This window comes from Delphinus delphis, chromosome 19, assembly GCF_949987515.2.
Source record: "Delphinus delphis chromosome 19, mDelDel1.2, whole genome shotgun sequence".
NCBI lineage: Eukaryota > Metazoa > Chordata > Mammalia > Artiodactyla > Delphinidae > Delphinus > Delphinus delphis.
This window is the reverse complement of record NC_082701.1, coordinates 47,561,820-47,584,098: the sequence shown is the minus strand read 5'-3', so window position 1 is coordinate 47,584,098 and position 22,279 is coordinate 47,561,820. Positions and strand designations below refer to the sequence as shown.

The window sequence follows — 22,279 nt, the reverse complement described above, 5'->3', positions numbered from 1 at the left end:
GATCCGACCCCAGAGCTGAGGGCCAACCCTGAGGGAGGCCTGGCTGTCCTCCGGGACAGTCCTCCGGGACTGTCTAGCACAGTCACACGTCTGACTGCCTCAAAGTTCAGGATGGACTCGGGGAAAAGGTGGCCCAGGGAGCATGTTTACTAAGGCTGCATCCAATATGCTGTATCAGGGAAGAAGAGCGAACACCTCACGTGCAGAGGTGGAAGGAGGCATCAAGAGATGCCTGCAGCCTCCAGCGAAGACTGAACCAAGGCCACCACCAGCTAAAATACCAGGGCCAGGAGAGTGGACAGCTGTCGGGTTTTTCCTGCCCTGCTTCCATCCCCTCACCTTCTGATAGCAACACACCAACTTTCCTTAGGTGACCCACCCCTCCTATTGTCTCGGCCCAAGCAACTCCATCTCTGGAACCAAGAGTGAGCACAAGACCCAGACCTGGCTAATCAGTGTATCCTATCCCTCTGGCCAAAGTCAGGGGTGGGCACATGACCCACTGTATCCAGTAGGTCATCCTTGGGACTCCGGCTGAAATTATTGGGAAATAGGTTTGCTCTTCCTACTGGTGTTGCTAAACTGGGAGAATGTAAGCTTGAAGCGGCCATCATCCAACTGTGTGGATAACCTGAGGACGAAGTCAACTCAAAGAAAAACATAGCCTAGAGACAGAGAAAGAAAGCTGGTGCCCAAGGACACCACTGGAGCCATGGGTCCAGCCATTCCTGAATCTGTGCTCCCTTGAACTTTCCAGTTGACCTAAACCAATACATTTCTTTTTTTCCTTTAGGTTAATTGGAATGGGGGTCTGTCACTTGAAACCAAAAGATCCCTGACTAATTCAGCTCAATTGCCCAGCAAAAGAGTCATTTTGGAGGTACCACCCACCTCTCCTCCAATACAAAGACTCTCTCGCTCCAAACCCCTGACTAAACAGATTGCCATAAAACAAATATTACAGAACTCTATTTCAACCGTAATGCTGATTCTGCTTTTCTATGCTAACTGGGGTACCAAACTGCCACGTGGGTTTGGGGGAGGCCCAGAGCATAGAAGTCTGCCATTGCCTAACCTGCCCTTCTCTCCCCAACACTCAACAGCAACCACAAAATGGACTCAGGTGACCCTGACAGCCTCATTTCCCACTATTCCCCAACATGAAATCCACACCACAGTCCAACTGGGTTCTGAGCATGTGCCCTGCTCATCCTACCTCCATTCCTTTGCTTACATATCCTATTTAACTAGAATGTACTTTCCCACTTCACCACTCCCTTCAGAAATCTTGTCCAGGCTCCATGGCCCACCTCAAACACCAACTCCATGAAGCCCTCCTCAGGTGGCCTCCAGGGCACCAGGCACCTCTTCTCCAGCACCCACCATCTCCGGTCTTGGGTTCACACTACATGTCTGGTCTCTCCTTTGAGAACACAGACTGCGAGAGGCAGGGAGTGTGTCTCATTCTCCTCCTGGACCCTGTCTTCCAGGGCCTGGTACACATCCGGTGCTCCACGTATAGTGACGGACGTGAACTGGAACAGCACGAATGAATGTCTGGAACCCAACTCATTCAGAAACAGGACTGCCGTCTGCCTTTGCATTTACGGAGGAGAAAGAGAAGGCGATGTTGCAGAGGGGGTGGCAGCACCTTCCAGAAGCGGGGAGAGGTCAGAGGACCTGAGACGCGGAAGCCAGGTGGCCTTGTTCCCATCGCTTGCACTACAGCCTGTGACCTGCTCCTCGCAGCTGTGCCCCTGGGGGACCTTCTCAGCTATCAGTAACTGGTCTTTGCTGAGGTCACACTCAAAAGCCCTTTCTGGCACATTTGCAGATAGAGTTTTCAAACAGCCTGTTTCAGTTACCTCTTGATTTACATACTGTTTCTGCCTTTGCATCTCAGATTAAATATCTTATTAAAATAAATGCTCTATTAAAATACAGATGGCACGGGTAACCCAGGCTCCAGCCCAGACCTTCCCGTTCTCATAAAGGAGCAGGAATTTCTGTTCTAATTAGTGAGGAGAGCAGCCAAGAGACCTTTCAGCTTATCTGAAGCCTGACAGGACAGACCCCTCCCCCAACTAAGGCTCCACAGTCCCCCACGGGCACCCCACCCCCGGCTAAGGCCTGGTGTTCGAAAGAAGCCCAGCTGCCCGAGAGACCTATCCAGTCCCTACCTTACAAAATAACGACAATGTGCTCAAGTGTCATAGTTCAATATAACCTGAAGCCTTTTCATATACCTGGTATGCATTTCATACACCTGAGATGCATTACAGTCCACTTCATAGAAGGTGAAAGTCAAGGACAAAGCGGTCAAGTAACTTGGCCAAGGTCACCATGTAATAGGGATAGGAGAAAAGCCTAGAATTTGGCAGGAAACAGACTTGGGTTTGAATCACAGCTCTGCTATACAAGCTGAGTGACAATGAATATGCCACCCCTTTTGTTTTTTGTGTTTTTTGGTTTTATTTATTTATTAATTTATATTTGGTTGCACCGGGTCTTAGTTGCGGCAGGTGGGCTCCTTAGTTGCGGCTCATGGGCTCCTTAGTTGCAGCACTCAGGCTCCTTAGTTGTGGAATGAGAACCCTTAGTTGCAGCATACATGTGGGATCTAGCTCCCTGACCAGCGATCGAACCCCAGCCCCCTGCATTGGGAGAACAGACTCTTAACCACTGCACCACCAGGGAAGTCCCCTGCCACCCCTTTTGAACATCAGTTTTCTCCTCCATGAAAAATGGAGATGACAAGGGTCAGTCGTGCAGAGAAAGAAATTAGTGAGGTTTAAGTGCCAGCCCAGTGCCATGCCCAGAGTGGAGCTGAATACTAGTGCCCTTCCCTGTCCCTTCTCTTGGGATTCCTGAGTTTTTGTTCTGTAAAACCCAGCCTCGCATAATTTCTGTTATTTTTTTTTTAATAAATTTATTTATTTATTTTTGGCTATGTTGGGTCTTCGTTTCTGTGCGAGGGCTTTCTCTAGTTGTGGCAAGCAGGGCCACTCCACATCGCGGTGCGCGGGCCTCTCACTGTCGCGGCCTCTCTTGTTGCGGAGCACAGGCTCCCGACGCGCAGGCTCAGTAGTTGTGGCTCACGGGCTTAGTTGCTCCACGGTATGTGGGATCTTCCCAGAGCAGGGCTCGAACCCATGTCCCTTGCATTGGCAGGCAGATTCTCAACCACTGCGCCACCAGGGAAGCCCCTGTGTTATTTTATTTGTGGGTAATTAGGGAGGACAAGGGAGGAGGAACATCTACAGACAAATTAACAGTGGCCATTCTGCAGCCCAGCTCCTGCACGGCACCCAGCCAGGCTGCCAGGACCCCTCATTTCCAATCACAATGGACCTGCCCCAAACCAAGGAGACCCAAAGGGCGTGCAGGGCTGAGACCCAACCCCCAGCCTCCACGTTCAGTTAATTACACATAGAGCTCCCCAACCCTGAGCCTCTTGCTTCCCACACTGTACATCCAATCCCTCAGGGCTGGGGTAGGGGACACAGGTGCAGTCAGGTATGCGTGCTGGGGTGAGCAGGAGGGCACCAGCCCTGTATGGAGCCGGCAGCTGGCACGGTAGGTGCCATGCGGAAGGCGGGCCCAGCCAACGTTGCCAGAGCTTCTGATTTCTCAAGAGAAGATGGAAACGCACATTTGTAACATGGAACCTTCCAATTTAAAAATATCAGCTTAAAAGTAGAAAACATATGTGGATCTAACAAGCCCGCTCGAGAACGGGCAGGGCTTTGTGCTGTTCCCTGCGGCCTCCCCAGCGCCTGCAACAGGGTCTGGTACACAGTGGAGGCTTCATGAGGATCTGAGGAGCGTGCAGGGGCCAGTTTCCCACCTCTGCCTCAGATTACAAACTCCCAGGTACCAGCAGTTCTGCTGTCCCCACTCTCTGCGGACAGGACACTGTGGTATTGTAGCACATGACAGTGAAAAATGAGGGGGGTCCCGCCTCCACCCTTACAGGGGCCTGTCCTCTAAACCCGGTGAGGGCTGCACCTTGCTCGGGGGCTGTTACGAGTTGTTCTAGCCCCGAGAGTAAGCATTTAAGACAACAGGTATCAGCACAGCGCCCTGATTCTACCACACACGTTCAGGGTGGTTGGTAAAGATCTTAATAGTAAAGAAACAGAAAAGCGGGGACGAGGAGAAGGACAGGGGAGGGGATGGCTCTAACCAACAGCCGGCTCCCTCCTGCCTCTGGAGAAGTGGCCCCGCAGGGTCAGCCCACCCCCGAAGGGCTCCGGGAAGGACTTGGCCAGAGCTCCAGCCTTCATGAAACAGTGTTCATAACTGATAAGCTTAAAAGCAAGTGACAATTTTTCAACCTAGCCTTGCTCCAAGGGCAGCAAATAAACACAGCATTGGCTCCAGGCCCCCACTGAGCACGTCTGGAAGGAGAAGGGAAGGTGAAACCAGGCTCCCTCACCCCTAGAAACCAGTGTGGAGTCTGACCCCATCCACCACGGTTGAACTGGGACTCCCCACTCAGAAATACCACCTCATGACATGAGCTCCCTTTATCACAGGTGTCAAGGCTACCCCAGGTACCACCCATATGCGAGGCACTGGGCCTGACTCCACAGTCATTATAACTGGACTGTGGAGAGGCCTGAGGGAGCCTGCTGGGGTTCTGGAAAGTGCTACATCTGATCCGGGTGGTGTCTACACAGGCAGATACCTATGTGGCAATTCGTTGAGCTGTACCTTTAAGACTTGTGCACTTACTATGTGGATGTTACCCTTCATTACATTCATAATAACAGCCACATCATGGAGGAAGCACTTCTCAGAAGTCAGGCACTGCGTAAGTGCTTATCCTGGGTTCCAGATAATATAATAGTTAAGAGCACAGTCTCTGGACCGCAATAGAACCGAGTTAAAATCCCTTCTCCTCCACCTCTGATTCTGCCCCCAGCAGGCTCCTCGACCTCTGAGCCTCTGTCCCTCAGCTGGAAAACAAAGATAATAACTGGTAGAATTAAGATAGATGTGCACGTGAGCCCTTAGCCCAGAGCCTCAAAAACAGTAAGCCTCAAAAGGTGTTGGCTAGGGCTTCCCTGGTGGTGCAGTGGTTAAGAATCCGCCTGCCAATTCACGGGACATGGGTTCAACCCCTGAACCGGGAAGATCCCACATGCCGCGGAGCAACTAAGCCCGTGTGCCACAACTACTGAGCCTGCGCTCTAGAGCTCATGAGCCACAACTACTGAGCCTGCGTGCCACAACTACTGAAGCCCGCGCGCCTAGAGTCCGTGCTCCTCAACAAGAGAAGCCACCGCAGTGAGAAGCCCACGCACCACAACGAAGAGTAGCCCCTGCTCGCTGCAACTAGAGAAAGGCCTCGTGCAGCAACGAAGACCCTATGCAGCCAAAAATAAACAAATAAAATAGATACGACATTAAAGGAATAATAAAAAAAAGGTGTGGGCTAGGACTTCCCTGGTGGCGCAGTGGCTGGAACTCTGTGCTCCCAATGCAGGGGGCCGTTGTTCAGATCCTTGGTCAGGGAACTAGATCCCACATGTATGCCTCAACTAAGAGTTTGCACGCCACAGCTAAGGAGCCTGTGAGCCGCAACTAAGGAGCCCACCTGCTGCAACAAAGGAGCCCAAGTGCTGCAACTAAGGAGCCCGCCTGCTGCAACTAAGACCCGGTGTAACCAAATAAATAACTAAATAAATATTTAAAAAAAAAAAAAAAAGGTGTTGGCTTGTTACAATCATTCAGCCCTCAACAACCCGGGACTTTGGTGCCGTAGGGTCCACTGTAACATATGAGAAAAGTGCCCCCTTCCTGCCAACAGTGCTCCCTAAACTGTAGGCATTTCCTCACCATCTTCCCAATTTTCCCCAAATCCATGTACCACCTATTACTTTTCTTAACACTTTTCTTTAAATGACTCGCCATTTTTTTTTTTTTTTTTGCGGTACGCCGGCCTCTCACTGTTGTGGCCTTTCCCATTGGGGAGCACAGGCTCCGGATGCGCAGGCTCAGCGGCCATGGCTCACGGACCCAGCCGCTCCGCGGCATGTGGGATCTTCCCGGACCGGGGCACGAACCCGTGTCCCCTGCAGCGGCAGGCGGACTCTCAACCACTGCGCCACCAGGGAAGCCCGACTCACCATTTTTTACTTAAACAAATTTACTTTTAAAAAATGTTATGTAACTGTCATACAAGGAAAAACATCACTTGCCAGAATTCATCTTTTTAAAATAGCTGTTAAAATAAAAAGCACTTGTCCACCTGGAATCACCTTGCCTACCTCCTTTACTTTTTGTGCCTCTGGGAGGCAAATAAACTCCGTTTGTTGAGCCGGTCGTGGGGTAGGGGCAGGGGGCGGGCCTCATCTGCTTAAAATGACTGAGAAGCTTCCTGCGCCCTTCAGCAGCCCCGTTTGCACAGAAGTGATTTTCGTTGGTTTAACCGAGCAGGCTGGCAAGCCCTCTATTTGGCAACATCCTGGTAACCAGCCATCTGTGCACCACGCAGGCTCCCAAGAGATAAAACTGCATTTAGAAAAAAATGTATATTTGCTAATGGCGACTGTTCGCTAATTCAGACGCCCACTGGCCCCTCTTGGGCATAAATGAAGGGAACCTGACTCTGCCTATCAGACAGCAGCCCCAGGACCCCAAATCTAGGAACCCAGAGTCAGGACAGTCCTGGCGCCCAGACCCAGCTTCAGTGTGGGCTGGACTCAGCCTGGACCCTCACATCTATGGGTCCCCAAACCAGGCAGAGGCAGGAAGGAGTTAGGGGACTAATCATGGAAATACACATGTGCAAGCAATCAGGTTCATTTCTCTCCAGAATCTCTTCCGGAAGGGAAGGGAAGAGAGGAAAGGGGGAAAATCTCAGACAAGAAAAGGGGCATCTTGAAACCTGTGTCAGAGGGCACTGCGGTATTAAGAGGACCTCGAGGTAAGAAGCAATGGGCACATTTAGCTGGGGGAGTCAGTGAGTTCATTCATTCATTCAGCAAATATTTACTGAGCGCTCCTATTGTAGGCAATGATGTGAAAAACGCAAAGTCCCTGCTCTCAGACATCTCACCTTCTAGGGGAGGGAATGGCCAATAAATTATTTATTATCGAAGCTAGATGATATCAGTTAATGATAAGTGCCGTGGAGGAAATGAGTCAGAGTAAAGTAAAAACGGCTGGAGTGAGTTGTTTAGGTTGGATGGTCAGAGTCCTTTTGGAGGAGATGACATTTGAGTTGAGAGCCCGATGTTGAGGAAGCACAGTCAATAAAGTCACTGTAAAGAGCATGTATAAAGGGCCTGGGGTAGAAGCAAGCTTGGCATGTTCTAGAAACCGAGAGAAGGCCTTTGCAACAGAAGTACAGTGATCACAGTGAGTGAGGGGAGAAGTGTTAAGAGACAGGCTCACAGAACCAGGCAGGGGAAGTAGACCCAGCTTCAGAGTTGAGATTTAATTTAAAGTGTCTTGGAGGGACTTCCCTGGTGGCCCAGTGGTTAAGACTCCACGCTTCCAATGCAGAGGGCGCTGTTCAATCCCTGGTCAGGGAACAAAGATCCCACATGCCATGCGGCCAAATAAAATAAAATAAAGCCATTAAAAAAAAAAAAATTTAGGGTTTCCCTGGTGGCGCAGTGGTTGAGAGTCTGCCTGCCAATGCAGGGGACGCGGGTTCGTGCCCCGGTCCGGGAGGATCCCACATGCCGCGGAGCGGCTGGGCCCGTGAGCCATGGCCACTGAGCCTGCGCGTCCAGAGCCTGTGCTCCGCAACGGGAGAGGCCACCACAGTGGGAGGCCCACGTACCACAAAAAAAAAAAAAAAAAAATTTAAAGTAAAGTGTAACGGAGGGCTTCCCTGGCGGCGCAGTGGTTAAGAATCCACCTGCCAATGCAGGGAACACGGGTTCGAGCCCTGGTCCGGGAAGATCCCACATGTCACGAAGCAACTAAGGCCATGCACCACAACTACTGAGCCTGTGCTCTAGAGCCCGCGAGCCACAACTACTGAGCCCGCGTGCCACAACTACTGAAGCCCGCGTGCCTAGAGCCCGTGCTCCGCAACAAGAGAAGCCACCGCAATGAGAAGCCCGCATGCTGCAATGAAGAGTAGCCCCCGCTCGCCGCAACTAGAGAAAGCCTGTGCACAGCAACGAAGACCCAACGCAGCCAAAAACAAATAAATTAAATAAATAAATTTTAAAAAAGTAATCAGGGTCTTTTCTTAAAAAAAAAAAACAAAACCAAAAAAAAAAGTGTAATGGGAAGCCTACGGAGTAGACAGACTTAATTTTATTTGAATTTTTAAAACTACGCTGTGGCCGTCATCAGGAGAATGGGTAAGGGGGGACAAGAAGCGAGGAGACCAAATAGGAGATTAAAATAATGGCTCAAAAGGAATCTAATAAACTCATTTATGCCTCAAATTCTGTTCCTTAGCTCCTCAGACTCGCAGTGAAGTTAGAAATGGGAAGCTGGTTAAAGGGAGATGTTTGTTCTTTAAAGCAACGACAGCCAACCGGGTCAAACATGAGACAAGAGAGGGCGAGTACCAGGCCCTTCCACAGAGGGCAGGACCCAGCCACCTCCTAAGAAGAGAACAAGCAGCCATCTGTTCTGGGGCCTGGGAGCAGACTAGCTCCTGCCTTGTGCCCCTTCCAGCCCTGGGACTCTGGGACTCCAAGACCAGGACTCCTGGACACTCCTGAGGCTCGGACGCCCTCATCCAGGCAGCTTGCAGGGCTGTCACTGGCTCTCCCATGTGAGAACCTCAGGATCATCCCTGACACCAGCCTTCAAACCCTAAGGACAAAGCAATCAATGGCTGCTAACATCACAAAAGCAGACAACTGGACAACCTCCACGGGCACGGTCTTACCAAAAAAAAAAAAAAAAATCCAACCCAAATCTGGTGGAGCTTCTAAAACTAAATACCGACTTACAGTTACATAGGGGGCAGCAGAACATGTGAAATGACACTCAGAGGCTCCATCCACAAAATTCTGACTCCGGGACTCTCCCCAAGACAAGCAACACAGTTTCTTCAATAAAGAAATCGTAAGGGGAGAAAAAAGAGTTGGAGGAGAAAACTTATAATGAGACATATCACCAATCACACTGGATTTTGTGAATCCTGGCCCAAAAAAACTTTTGAAAAACTTTTAGGAGGCGATTAGGGAAATCTGAACACCAATTGAATGTGATATTAAGAAATTATTGTTAACTAAGGGGGTCTGATCATTCCTAATTTCTTAGAAGAATTCTTATCTTTAAGATGCATGAAATATTTAAGAATGAAATGATATAATGTCTGGGATTTCTTCAAAATAATCTTGTGGGGGAGTGGATTGGTAAATAAATGAAACAAGATTGGCCATGAGTGGATAAGGGTTGAAACTGGGTATCATATTACACTATTCTCTCCGCTTTGCAGCACACTTGAGAATTTCCACAATAAAGGGTTTTTTTAAGCTAGGGATGAGCTTTTTCTAATACCGTACACAGGAATAACCCACTAGACATCCTACCGACAATGGAGAGTCCAGGCTCATTAGAGTCACTGTTCTGCCTCCCCACAGCCTGCCATTCGTGATTTGCTGAACGATGAGTGAATTTATATTTTCCTCCTCATAACTCCTATGGTGGGAGTTGTCCCAAAATAACTACCCCCTGTAAAATGTGGATTTCTCTTTCATTTATGCTAATTGACCTCTCTCCAGTTCAGAATGTCATACCCGCAGCCAACGGACTTTACCCGTACATTTCAGAAGGTACAAAATTTGACTGTGTTCCTCTACCTCAGTCTTTCCAGCTAAAGATCCCCGTTTCCACCTCAGAGGGCACCACTCCCTCACCATCTACTTCTATTATTATTGAAGGGATGTTCTGGATTTACCCTGCTCTGCCACATCTATATGCTCTGAAAATCAGAGCGATTTTTTTTTAACATTTATTTATTTATGGCTGCGTTGGGTCTTCGTTGCGGTGCGCGGGCTTCTCATTGCTGTGGCTTCTCTTGTTGCGGAGCACGGGCTCTAGGCACACAGGCTTCAGGAGTTGCGGCACGCGGGCTCAGTAGTTGTGGCTTGTGGGCTCTAGAGTGCAGGCTCAGTAGTTGTGGCACACGGGCTCAGTTGCTCTGCGGCATGTGGGTTCTTCCCGGACCAGGGATCAAACCGTGTCCCCCGCATTGGCAGGAGGATTCTTAACCACTGCGCCACCAGGGAAGCCCCCAGAGCGCCTTAAAGGAGCTCTCCGTGACAGGGCTTTCCAAACTACCGTCTCCAAGCAAGGCTTCATTCAGGTGCCTCCTTGGAACGATGCTCAAATTCAGTCCCCTCTCAAACACAACACTGTTTCTGTAGGATCGCAGGTGATGGAATCCCTGGAAGATGGTGGGAAAGAAGCAGAGCCTCCAGGTTGTCCCACAACTCCCAGAGAGTCGTCAGGTCAAGGCTGATGAGCCCTACCCACATTTCTCCAGGAGGCAAACTGAGGCTGGAGCTTTGGGTACAGTTCTCAGGACCTACCAAGAGTACCTGGGAGTCTCCTGCTTCTGAGCCCCTATGGGCTACCTGTGTCGTTACCATTCTCCCTGGCACACCTACCTGTCCCCCATATACACTATCTCCAAGTGGCCTGCAGAGGACAGGAAGGTGACAAGGACCACTGGGCCATTACTGCAAGACACACAGTACTTTACATCCCTTATGGTCAACAGCCACAAGCGTTATCTGCACAAGCCTGTCAGTTGAGGTGCTGGGAAGATCGATGGGTGAATCAAGCCTTCTGGGAAGGATGAGGAGGGCACCTGAATCTGACCTGACCCTGTGATGAGAGGGGGAAGGAAGGAGGAACTCGGCAAATGTAACACTCATCATGGAGTTTAGGAAGTGCTTAAGAGGGGCTGGCAGCTGCAGCCTGCTCCAGGCCCCCCCCCCCCCATGGCCGGTGCCTGCAGAGCAAGGGTCAATCACGTACAGGGAACGAACTTCAGATGCTTAAAGACAAATGAACTCCAGAAAACAAACAGCAAGGGAAGCAAAGGTCATTTAGCACAAACATGAAAGCAAGCCCTCTCTCTCCTTGGTAGGGTAAATCCATGGCCAAAGCCATCAGGATGGCAGGAGCAACAGAAGAATAGGACAAAGGCGGAGGGGAGGAGGGTCACCGCCGTGTGCCTGCGTTGCAGGGAAGAGCACAGTGCATCCAGGAGGAAAGACAAGTACCCTGAGCCTGGGACATCCTCACCCCGGCCAATCCCTTCCTGCCCCCTGTCCACGTCCTTCCCCGGTGCCTCACTGCAGCCCCCCACCCCCAGACTATCTCTGCCCAGGCCCACACCTGCCTGGCTGCCTCCTCGGCCCATGTATGGCTGGTCTGGACTGCTGGTGGGGCTGTCATCACCAAACATCTTACCTTCGTTTCTGGGACATGGGCCCAGAGAGAGGAGAATGGGAGCAGTTCCAATCAAACCTCTTCCTCCCCATGCAGCACTTCCTACCTTTCAGATGCATGTTTACCCACGTTATCTCCCTTGAGCCTTGCACGCCCTTTGTGTAGATGCAGGAACTGAGTCTCAAAGAGGTGAAATCTATCACATCACAGTCAACGGGAGGAGCCAGGACTAGAGCTTCTAGCCCTCTGTGCAGGGCTTTTGCCACGCTCCCGCATTCTACACTCAGAGACAGGAGTGTTCTGATGCATCTGCCTTTCTAAGGAGCACATCTCCCTTCTCGTCCCTCAAAACAGGTCCAGGTTGTCTCAGAACAGCCATCCCATATCCTTCTGGCTTCAGAGGGCTGGATTGTTCATCCGCCCCGTACAGATAAAATGCCAAAGGGCACGGAATAGATGAGAATCAAAGTCTACGGGAGAATGGGGCCCAGACCTGGAGCCCTGAGCTCCGGAGTCCTGCTGGCAGCTTCTCCTGCTAGACAAGTGTGCCCTGAGCATCAGTCATTCCTAGATCACCTGCAGAATTTCTGCCATATTCTATACCCTTTGTACTATTACTACTGTTTCTACTAAACAGGCTCATTCCTGTGACTTGATACTTCTAATTTAAAGTGATACTTTATATCACCACTGCAAGAGGGAAAATTAGTACCACTGGCCAAAACCAGGAGAGAATCCTAAAAATAAACAGTACAAAAACAACTTAAGTTACAGGCGGGCACTGTTCCCCAATTTAAAGACCCTGAGCCAGAGGTCTGTTCTCTTTGCTATAAAAGGGAGACTAGCAAGTGTTAAAAAGGTGTTAAAGCCAGACTAGCACCAATCTAAAACTTTCCCCTTGAAGCAATTACAAGGATTAGCAGAGAACGGAAAAGGGAAGAACTTTCTCACTAGGTGACTCAATATTACTTCATGCTTAACCACCTTCAGTTACTTCCCTGAAGATTCATCCTGCACTGTGGGAAACATCAAATTAGACTAGGTTATAGGAAGTGGGACAGGAGGGATGAGAGACAACCAAACCATAAGCGGCAACCCATGCCAGCTTCTCCAAGTGCTCCAGTTAGTTCATTGCCCGTCACCTCCCCCAGGCACATCCAGCTTCTGGGCAAGCCCAGGGGCCACCAGTCACCACCCAGGCATCTATGGCTCCACTGCCCTTGTCTTAGCCCTTGTCCAACGCAGGACGCAGCACTAACTCCGAACTCCTCTGGAAATTAGGATGCAGCAGGGCCACCAGCAGTTACCCCAAATCCCCACAGCATCTCTGTGGACATTCAACTCTAATGACCCCTGGTTGCTGGGAACCTTTGGGCTCATGTACCCTAGCAGAGGAGGGAGGCTATGCCAGCCTGGGTGGGCAGCTCCCTGGGGTCTCGTGGACATCACGTCTGTAGCTAGGGGCTGCAGCCCCGGAAGCAACCCCAAAAGCTCCTTTGTCCATCCCAAACCCCACATCTCTCACCCCATAGGTCCTCCAGCCTATCTCTGAAATCGCCTGAGAGAACGATTTTCAACACCCAGGATCAAACAATTAAGAGAGTAAACCCAAGAAAGGTGAAGAGTCAAAGACAGAAAAACCCAAAGACAGAGGGACACGGAGGCAGGGGTGGAGGTGGTAAGCAACCTCCAAACTTGCTCCTCGCCTGCCGGCACCTTGCGCAAAGCTAGCAGATCCCGACCTGGCCGGCACCTCGCGGGCTCAGCCAAGTTGCAGAGAAGCAAATGGCATCCCCAGCGTACTGGGCCATTCGGGCCTGAGCCAGGGACGGTCGCCCGGGTCGGATCAATACTACTCGCGCTGCAGGCTTTGGGAAGGGCGCCGCGATAGGCAAATTCGGGGAGTGGGAGTGAAGGACTTGGTGACCCTCTGTTGGGGATGAAGTCCGAAGGGTTCTCCCAGCCGCCCTCCGACCCAGCCAATGCCCTGCCTGGGCTTTCCCATAACAGCCAGTGTTGGCGGCTAAGCTCCGAACTCGCTCCCCAGACAGCGACCGGAGTAGAGGCTTTTCCCCATCCAGCTCGAAGCCAAACGCCCTCTTGGAAAAGTCCACCCCAAAGAAAACGGGAATTTAGCCCGAAAGCAGCGGGAAGGGGGAGGTGGCGCTGCCAGGCTTTACCTTTTCTCTTTACTCTGTTTTCGGGATTTGTGCAGGAGTCCGATGAGCACCACGGCGGCGCGGATCCCCGCCTTTCGGCAATGCATCCTCCCCGCGGGCTGGGACATGGCGAGGCCGCCGGCGGTGCCCGGCCGCGCCCTCGCCCGCCCGCCGCGCGCCCCCGCCAGCCCCGCTCCGCGCGCTCCGCGCCGCCCGCTCCCGGCCCCTGCGCCCGCGCCCGGGTCCCCGGCTGCTCGCCTCGCATGGGCCCCGCCCCGCCTAGGTGCGCCCAGGGGGTCAGGTGACTGGGTGCTCACTTCCCGGCGACCTTCAGTGTCTCCTCGGAGCCCGCCGGGCGGCCGGTGCCCGCTCCCCCAGCGCGGGCATTTCCAAGGCTCGCTAGGGGCGCGGCCCGGACGGGTGGCTCCGGGGCTGTAGCTCCGACGCGCCGCCCGCGCCCCGGACCCCGCCCCGGACCCGCCTCTCGGGCCCCGGCCCGGGGCGCCCCGGCTGAGGGCGGTTCAAGCGGGCCGGCCGCCACCAAAGGAAGACGGCCGGCTCGCGCTCAGCGCTCCCGGGGCTCGGCGCCCGCGTTCGCCCTCTGCCCCGCGCCCCGGCTCCTTCCCGTCCCGCCGGGCGGCCAGGCCCCAGGGCTCCCTCGCCTCTCCTTGGTCCCCTCCTCAGCGCTCCGTGTCTCCCGCCCCCGCTGGCCGGGCCCCGGGCTCCCTCCCCAGGCGAAGGCGGCTGACGCGCTTTCCCAGCCCGGCCCGCCGAGATACTTCTCCGATGCTGTCACTGTCTTTAAAACAGAGGGAGAAAAAACATGCACCGAGAGGGAAACGCGCGTCCTCAGTCCAAGCGAAACTGCCTTCGCGCGCGGGCACCGCCTCAGGCCTCCTCTGTCCGGGGCCAGGCTGCCGGGCGGTTAGAAGGGCATCCCGCGTCCAGCGCGCGGCGCCCGCCCTCCCGGGCCAGGGATCCCTGGCGTTTTGACTCGGCCGGATGCTACCTCTCACCTTTCCCCAAATCCCGGAAAGGACTGTCATGCGGGGGTAGAGGGATCTACTACAGAGTCCGCATCGATGTGGGCTGGGGTCAGTCCCCCGGTTAACATTTGTTTTCCCGGCCCTGGGAGTTTGACAAAACATAGGGTCAATGATAGATTTCCTGGCTGCTACACCTGCACCTCGCGTCCCAGGTTGCCAGGGAGACGCAGGTGGGGGGGAGGGGGACCCTACTCCACGGCAGCCGGGGCCCCAGCGCGGGCTGCCTCACACACCCAAACGTGCATTCTTCCCCTCCTCCTGCACACCGCGTGCACGCTTCTCCTTCACTTCAGAAGCCAGTTGGTGGGGAAAGGGCCCTGGCCCGGTCTCTACTACGGGCGTGGGGTGCTCCTAAGCCCCACTCAGTCACTTCCATTTGCTGCCAAGAAGCCTAGCACCCTCTCACCACCCTCACCTCCCCCCACCCCCTGCTTAACTACTGGCTTTGCTTCTCCTTCCATCCCCCTAGGGAAGGGAATCGGCAGAGGACTGGAGGGAATTAAAACTAGCCAATTAGTCCATCTTTGGTAACAGCCCTGTTGGGGCCAAAGAGGTCCCTGAGGCAATTTGCCTTGTTTTTTATACAGTCTGCAGTTCAAGCAAGCAGAGAAAATCCAGACAGGGAAGGGGACCTTGCTGGAGAGGGGACGGGGGCTGCGAATGAATTCAAGGGCCTGAGACCTCAACCCCGCCTCTCCAGTGGGCACAGCTTCTTGCGGGCACTGGCATTGGGGGGAGGGCAGGGAGCGCCAGAGTGGTGCCAAAATGTGCCTGGTTTATTTACGAAGCATCTATTAGCGATGGCCTCAGCCCCCCTGAGCCTGCCTGGGTGGTGGGAGACCACAGATATAGCCATGGACGGCTATCTATAGCCAGAGAGGAGTGTCCCAGGCCCCACCCCTGGGACTGCAGCTACCCTGGCTTCAAGGACTACACCAGTAAGTGACCTGAGAATCAGTCTGGAAAAAGAATGGGGAAATGAGTGTGTCCTCAGTGGGTAAGAGGGCAGCGCGGCAGCACATACAGCCCAGGGCTCCTCCAGCCTTTGCCATACACAGAACCTCTCCGTGGCCAGGAGGGTGCTGGAGGCACTGGCTGTAGGTCTAGGCCAGCATGGGGTGTATTTTATCCACACACAGGTAGAGGACACCTCGGTGCAAGACCTCAATCCCTCCCAGGTGGGTGGACGTGGATGGCTCCCACCTATGCCCCACTGCCTGGGAGGTATTTTAGATCAAGTTCATCAGTGAGAAACAGGGCATTGGGATGAAAGTGAAAAATCTTTCCACCAAGCGGGTAAATTTATTCATTGTTATTCTGGGCTTCCAGGCCCTCTCAACTCACCTACAACCACAATGTTTCCAGCCCCAGTGTGGCTGAAAATATAAGGTTGTCCCCCCAAGACCGTAACCTGATCTGATTCCTAGCGCCCTAAAAGGTAGACGTTTTCTGGGGGTGGGAGAGCCATTCCTTCTGCCCACACCCCACACAGGAAACACCAAAGCATAAGGACACCCATCAGTGGCAGAGAATGTAATGGCCATCTGCTAGATGTGGCCATTCCACCAACATTTACGAAACAATTAGGATGCATCCAGCTTTGTGCAAGAAACTAGGGTAAGAGAAATGTAAGAGACCATCCTTGCTCAAAACAAGCAGGGCTAACACACATGAAACCACAAAACCATCCCATTCCTGGCTTATCCAGTTTATCCAATGTGACCCAGCCACTGTTCCCCCAAGTTAGGCCATTTGCATACCACCTTCACAATGTCTTAATACCATACTACTCAGTTATTTACTTATTAACTTTGCTTTAATTAAATCCACTCACTTCTTAACTAATTTTAAAAGAAAACATTATTACCACCCTAAAATCTATTATTGCTTATCATTCATCCCATACAAACATACACAAACTTATTAAATTCTAGCTCAATTCTGTTGCCTGGCGAAGGCTCGGCACCTGAAGCACCTTCGTTAAAAGAGAAAAATAGACAAGCATTAGTTTTTAGCTACACACTTGCACCAAATGAAGACGTTGTCCTTGAAAAAAATCACCAAGTTTGAAAGAGAACCAAAAGGGAACAATTTTTCAGGTAAGTGACTCAAAGGTCTTCTAGGGCCACATCCGTGGGGTACTTTGGGGTGGACGGAGAAGACTGGACACTTCCAGACCGCAGGGAGTGAGGTCAGTGAGGACCACAGTGGTCAGAGAAGGGGTCTTCTCCCGGATCCCAGGCCACTGAGCAGCAGTTTATCCTCGGCGGTGTCCCAGCTCACAGGACCTCCAAGGTCTGTCCCAGCCCTCCCCCCTCCCCAGCACACAGTCCCTGAGAACAAAGTGCTGGGCAGCTGCCAGCCTGGGTCTCTGTCCCAATCCGGGGAAACCCAAAGGCTGAGGGGGCCTGGGTGGGAGCTGGGTGGGGAAGGGGACAGGGCAGTTAATCATGAACAGAGGGCAGACAGCTGCACAGCCCATTCCTAAGGGGCCAGTGGGGTGAAGCAGACAGACACGCATGCTTGGTCCTGAAGAAAAGGGCCTTCTGTGCCTGGGAAGCCGCTCCAGGAGACACATCCGCGCGAAAGCGGGAATCAGCCCCACTGCCAGCGCCCAGGTCTGAGAGCAAGCGCTCCTCCCCACCCCCCACCCCACCTCCACTACCAGTGCCTCCACTGCTCCCCAAAAGGATTGCAACCCTCCTTGGCTAGGATCACGGGTAGATGTGAGGCAAGAGGGACTGTGGAGCTATGGGGTAGGGCCTCTTACGAAAACCAGCTATTTTCAGATATCTTGCTTCTCCCCTTCTACAGGGGACAGTGTGCCCAGCCTTCCCATGGATCACACAACCTTTGGAGCAATTCAAGAGTTATACACCTTTAGACCTGCTTAGGACAGGCCAGCATCCCCACTCTCTTATGCCTTTGGGGGTACACACCAGCTCCAGCTCCGAGAGAAATCACTCAGAAGCCCCCCTCATGTCTCTCTGCGGAGCACTCGCACCTGTGCTTGCAAGGAGCCAGACTGACATTCATTCTTGGCAGGTACGTCAGCACCCCCTGCTGGACCACGTTACAGTTGCATCTCTGGGATACCACCATATGAGGAAAAGGAGAAAGAGGAAGGGGGAGAGGGAAAGGGGGGGGAAGGGAAAGATTGGGAAGGTCATTTGAAGTGGAGAAGCAGTTTCTATTTTGAAAAGAAAGAGAGACACAGGAGGGATCTTTGCCACACGTTGACTCTCCACCCAGCTCCTAACCTCCCCTCTCAGAGCCCACGACCAGCCCCCAAAGGGGTCCCTCCCACCACAACAGGCTCCTTTGGGGATAGCAACAGACCACGCCCAGGCTGGGCATGGAAGCCAAGCTTGGGAACCACAGCTCAGCCTGCTTCCCCGGAGCCACACATGTCATACTGAACAGAGGATCTGCCGAGAAACTGGCTCAGATTTGGGAAAGGGATCTCGGTGACTTGTGTGGCATTTCCGAGCTCCAGGGAGAGGAAACCATGCCTGAGGAAACCCACAGATTCCACTCAGTGGCAGGCATCCAGCCTTTGGGCTAAACATCATCTAGTACCCAGAGCCTGCAATGCATGATGATAACCAGAACTTTGCTGCTTTCCTGTTCAGGAATTACAAGAAAAGGGGGGTAGGAGGAGGAAGAAAGGAGTTCCTCACCTATTTCTTGGGCTACTGAAGGTATTTAAAATATTTCTTTTTGGTTTATTTATGGAATTTCGAATCCATGAATCTAAACGGCATGGCTACAATTTTTCCCACAGTAGAAACATTCAAAAGGATTCTTCCATGTGTGAAATTTCTGATGAGCAGGAAGCAGATTTTGCATGGAGGCTGCCAGGGGTCACTCCAGGGAATCGGGAGCAGATGGGGCCAAGGGTGGGTGTCCTGCAGCACAGGCATCTCATGCTCAGGGTCCCCAGTCGTTCCCCACCTCACTGATTAGCTGTTGCTACCCGTGGAGCCACTTCCAACTCTAGGCTTTCTGGGGCTGAGTGGAAAAGTGGGGAGGAAAGCTGCCTTTCCATAATATTAGCAACATTGCTTAGCAACATCTTTCAAAGCAAGAACCAGCAGACTCTCCAAAAACCTATTCTGTTTGGCTCTACAAAGAACAGAGTGGTTTCTTACATGTGCATTATTTATATACTAGTCTATATACCCAGTAACACCTTCTGTGCTGGCTTCCTCAGGAAGAGGACGTATTACAGCGAAGTGAGATTTCCAGACAACAGAGTTTGGAGCAGCAAAACTTTTCTTTGCTTGCTTGCTTTTATTGTGATGACCTTGGCTAGAAATTTCTCTAAAATGTCTTACAGATTTTTTGTCCACTTCAAATATAGGTTTCATGGAAACTTTTCTTGGTGACTCAGAGCCATTATTATCAATACCACCTACTGTATTCAAGCTAAAACGCAGTTATGAAGAACCGGTCACTGAGGTAAGGACCCATTTGTCTCTGTATTTAATGACCTCGATCAGCTGTGATGCGAAGATACTACAGCGAGGGAATAAAAACTTAAAGACCCCGCAGTCAGACGAACTTGGGCTAGAATCCCATCCTCAGCTTTTATTATCTGTGTGGCCGTGGGCTAGAAATTTCATCCCTCTGAGCCTTGGTTTGGTCATCTGTAAAATGGGCACAACAACAGTGCCATCCTCCTAGCGTTCTTGCAAGGCTTCGATGAGCATGCACGGTCCGCACAAAGACTTGTATGAAAATGGTCGCAGTAGCTTTATTCAAAATAGAGGGTCCATCAGCAAACTGTGGTCTATCCACACCACGGAAGACCACTCAGCAATAAAAAGGAACAAAATACTGACACATGCAACAACATGGCTGAATTTCAAAGCACTATGGAGTGAGAAAAAGCCAGATACAAAAAATACTTACTGTATGATTCCATTTATACAACATTCTAAAACAGACAATCTAAGGTACAAAAAATTAGAACAGTGGTTGGCTCTGGAGGTGGGGGATTTTCTGGAGAGACGGAAATGTTCTCTATTAGGACAGGATGGTGGGATCCATTTGTCCAAAATGTATAATTAAGATTTGTGCATTTCAACGTATGTAAATTCCCCCTCAAAACACAAATTAATAATAATAGAGGGAGGATGTGGAGTGGGTAGAGGTATAGATGAAACAAGAGTGGCAGAGGGGGCTTCCCTGGTGGCGCAGTGGTTGAGAGTCCGCCTGCCGATGCAGGGGACGCGGGTTCGTGCCCCGGTCCGGGAAGATCCCACATGCCGCGGAGCGGCAGGGCCCGTGAGCTATGGCCGCTGAGCCTGCGCGTCCGGAGCCTGTGCTCCGCAACGGGAGAGGCCACAACCATGAGAGGCCCGCGTACCGCAAAAAAAAAAAAGGCAGATTGTTGATAACTGGGGTGGGGGGGGTGTTCATTATACTATTCCATTTACTTTGTATAGGCTTGATATTTTACACAATATAAAATAAAAAGAGGAAATTTCCTGGCGGTCTAGTGGTTAGGACTCGGCGCTTTCACTGCCATGGGCCGGGGGTTCAACCCCTCGTTGGGGAACTAAGATCCCACAAGCTGCACAGCGTGACCAAAAAAAGTAAAAAGAACATGTTCATAGTGGGAGGAAGAAAGGTTAACAGTGTTTATCTATGGAATTATGATGATTTTTATTGCTGTCTTTGTGCTTTTCTTCTATCTATAAATTTATAAGGACTACATGTTAGTTTTGTAAATAAGTAAAAAGATGGATGTTATCATTAATTAAAGGAGGATGCACGCAAAAACACCTCGCAAGTACTCTTTAGGTGGCCTTTCTCACTGTGCTGTTTTAAGTCCTTGCTCACAGTGACTGGTCCCTGGGAAACCAAATACAGGTGTACCTGGGAGATATTGCAGGTTCGGTTCCAGACCACCGCAATAAACCAAAACTCACAAGAAAGCGATTCACGTGAACTTTTTGGTTTTCCAGTGCATATATAAGTTATGTTTACACTATACTGTAGTCTCCTAAGTGTGCAATAGCATTATGTCTAAAAACACAATGCACATACTTTAATTTTAAAACACTTTATTACTAAAAAATGCTAGCCATCGTCTGATAACACAGCGTTGCCACAAACTTTCAATTTGTAAAACAAAACAAAAACAACACGCAATATCTGAGAAACGCAAGAAAGCAAAGTGCAGTAAAATGAGGTATGCCTGTAACTGAGCTTGACAACAATTAGGCCAAGCATCCTGGGTACCAGCAAGTGGGCGAGTGTTTACATGCACAGACACACAGATCTTACACGTCCTGAAGAGAGTATGATCAGGCCGCCCAAGACGGCTGTTCTCTTGCTCTCTGTCCATCCCCTGCTCGACCAGCCCCTGCTTCATCTACTCCCTACGCATATGACTGACCTTCCTAATCAGTAAATGCCTACAGACTTCCCCTTGGCCCCAACTACTAATTTACAATAGCTTATCAAAGGGGGTGACGGACGTGCTTCTCTGCTCGTTTCCTTGGTAACTGATGAGGCAACCTGACATCAATTCCCCCTATAACTGGTAACCTCCCTCTCCCCTCCAGTAGTGAAGACTGCTGCCCTGTCCTGCCCTCGTCTGCCTCACACAGTGCGGGTCACTCCAGGACCTTGCTTCAGACATGTAAGATTCCCTGTCCATTAAACCATCGATGTCTCTCTCGCTGACTCCAGGCTCTTTCTTCCGTCTCAAGGTTGGGCAAGTACACAGCTTGCAGGCCTGCGGGGTGCAGCCCAACTGTGTGTGTGTGTGTGTGTGTGTGTGTGTGTGTGTGTGTGAGATAGGTCGTGGCCCTGTTGACCTGATTCCTAATAAACCGTAATTTTTTTTTCCTGTTATCTGAACTAATCTCCTGCTTCTTCGGGTCCCGGAAGAACTCTGGGTCGGCTACTCCTTTCTAGAGGGAAATTGCCCCTATAGGCGGCCATAATCAAACGCTTTCTACCTAACCCTAACTAGAGTTCGCTTCACAACGGACTCTGGACTCTAACTCATTGATGTGTTCATTGCTCTTTCCCGTGATGACTTTAAGTCCTATTAGCCTTAAAGACAAACACAAAGTTTATCTTCCTTGTAGACACAGATTCCCTGAGCTTCGCCCAGCCAGGAGCCAAGCTTTGAGCCTCCCAGGGAGCAGCTATGAGTCTGCAATTTGCAAGCTTTTCGCCAGGACTGCTTTCTGAGGCCTTTCTGCCCTTTCCTCCAGGAAAAGTTCTTCCGGCTGTCTAGCCTGCAGCACTCCTGTTGTAATCTAAGCTCTTCTGGTGAATAATTCCCTCCATTGTTGGGAAAACCCCATTTAGTTCCCACTATCTTACCCCTCCTCCAAGTCCCAAAGCAGCTTCAGAAACTGCACCAGCTGTTTCCCTTTCTCCCCAAGGCTCCAAACTCTTTGCTTCCATCCATTTTCTCCCCTGCCCAGCCCCCCTCACTCATAGTCATGAGGCTGCATGTGTCACAGCTAATAACTAAAGGACCAAAGTTTCCCAATTATTTCCTTCTTCTTAATGCATTAGAGCAGTTTCAAGGTTATTGGGAGCTGGGCTCAGCAGCCAGCTGTGTGTGAACACCATCCATCAAACCTGTCATGCAGAGGACACGTAAGAAGAGGCTGTCAGACCGTCTCCAGGCAAGACCAGCAGTGACCTTTGTGAGGG

General features: G+C 51.4%; 1 protein-coding gene across 3 annotated transcripts in view; it reads right to left on the bottom strand.

Annotated features, from left to right (window-relative positions):
- RAP1GAP2 (RAP1 GTPase activating protein 2) overlaps positions 1-22,279 on the bottom strand; it is a 216,727-nt gene that overhangs the window by 127,898 nt on the left and 66,550 nt on the right. For 2 of the 3 annotated variants that reach the window (XM_059998194.1, XM_059998196.1), the window contains exon 1: positions 13,569-13,710. The exons of the other annotated variant lie outside the window; for it this stretch is intronic. In XM_059998194.1, the coding sequence (XP_059854177.1) occupies positions 13,569-13,675 (107 nt within the window). In that variant the 5' untranslated portion in view covers positions 13,676-13,710. Of the gene's footprint in view, positions 1-13,568; positions 13,711-22,279 lie in introns of those variants that run through there. 3 annotated transcript variants of the gene reach the window in all.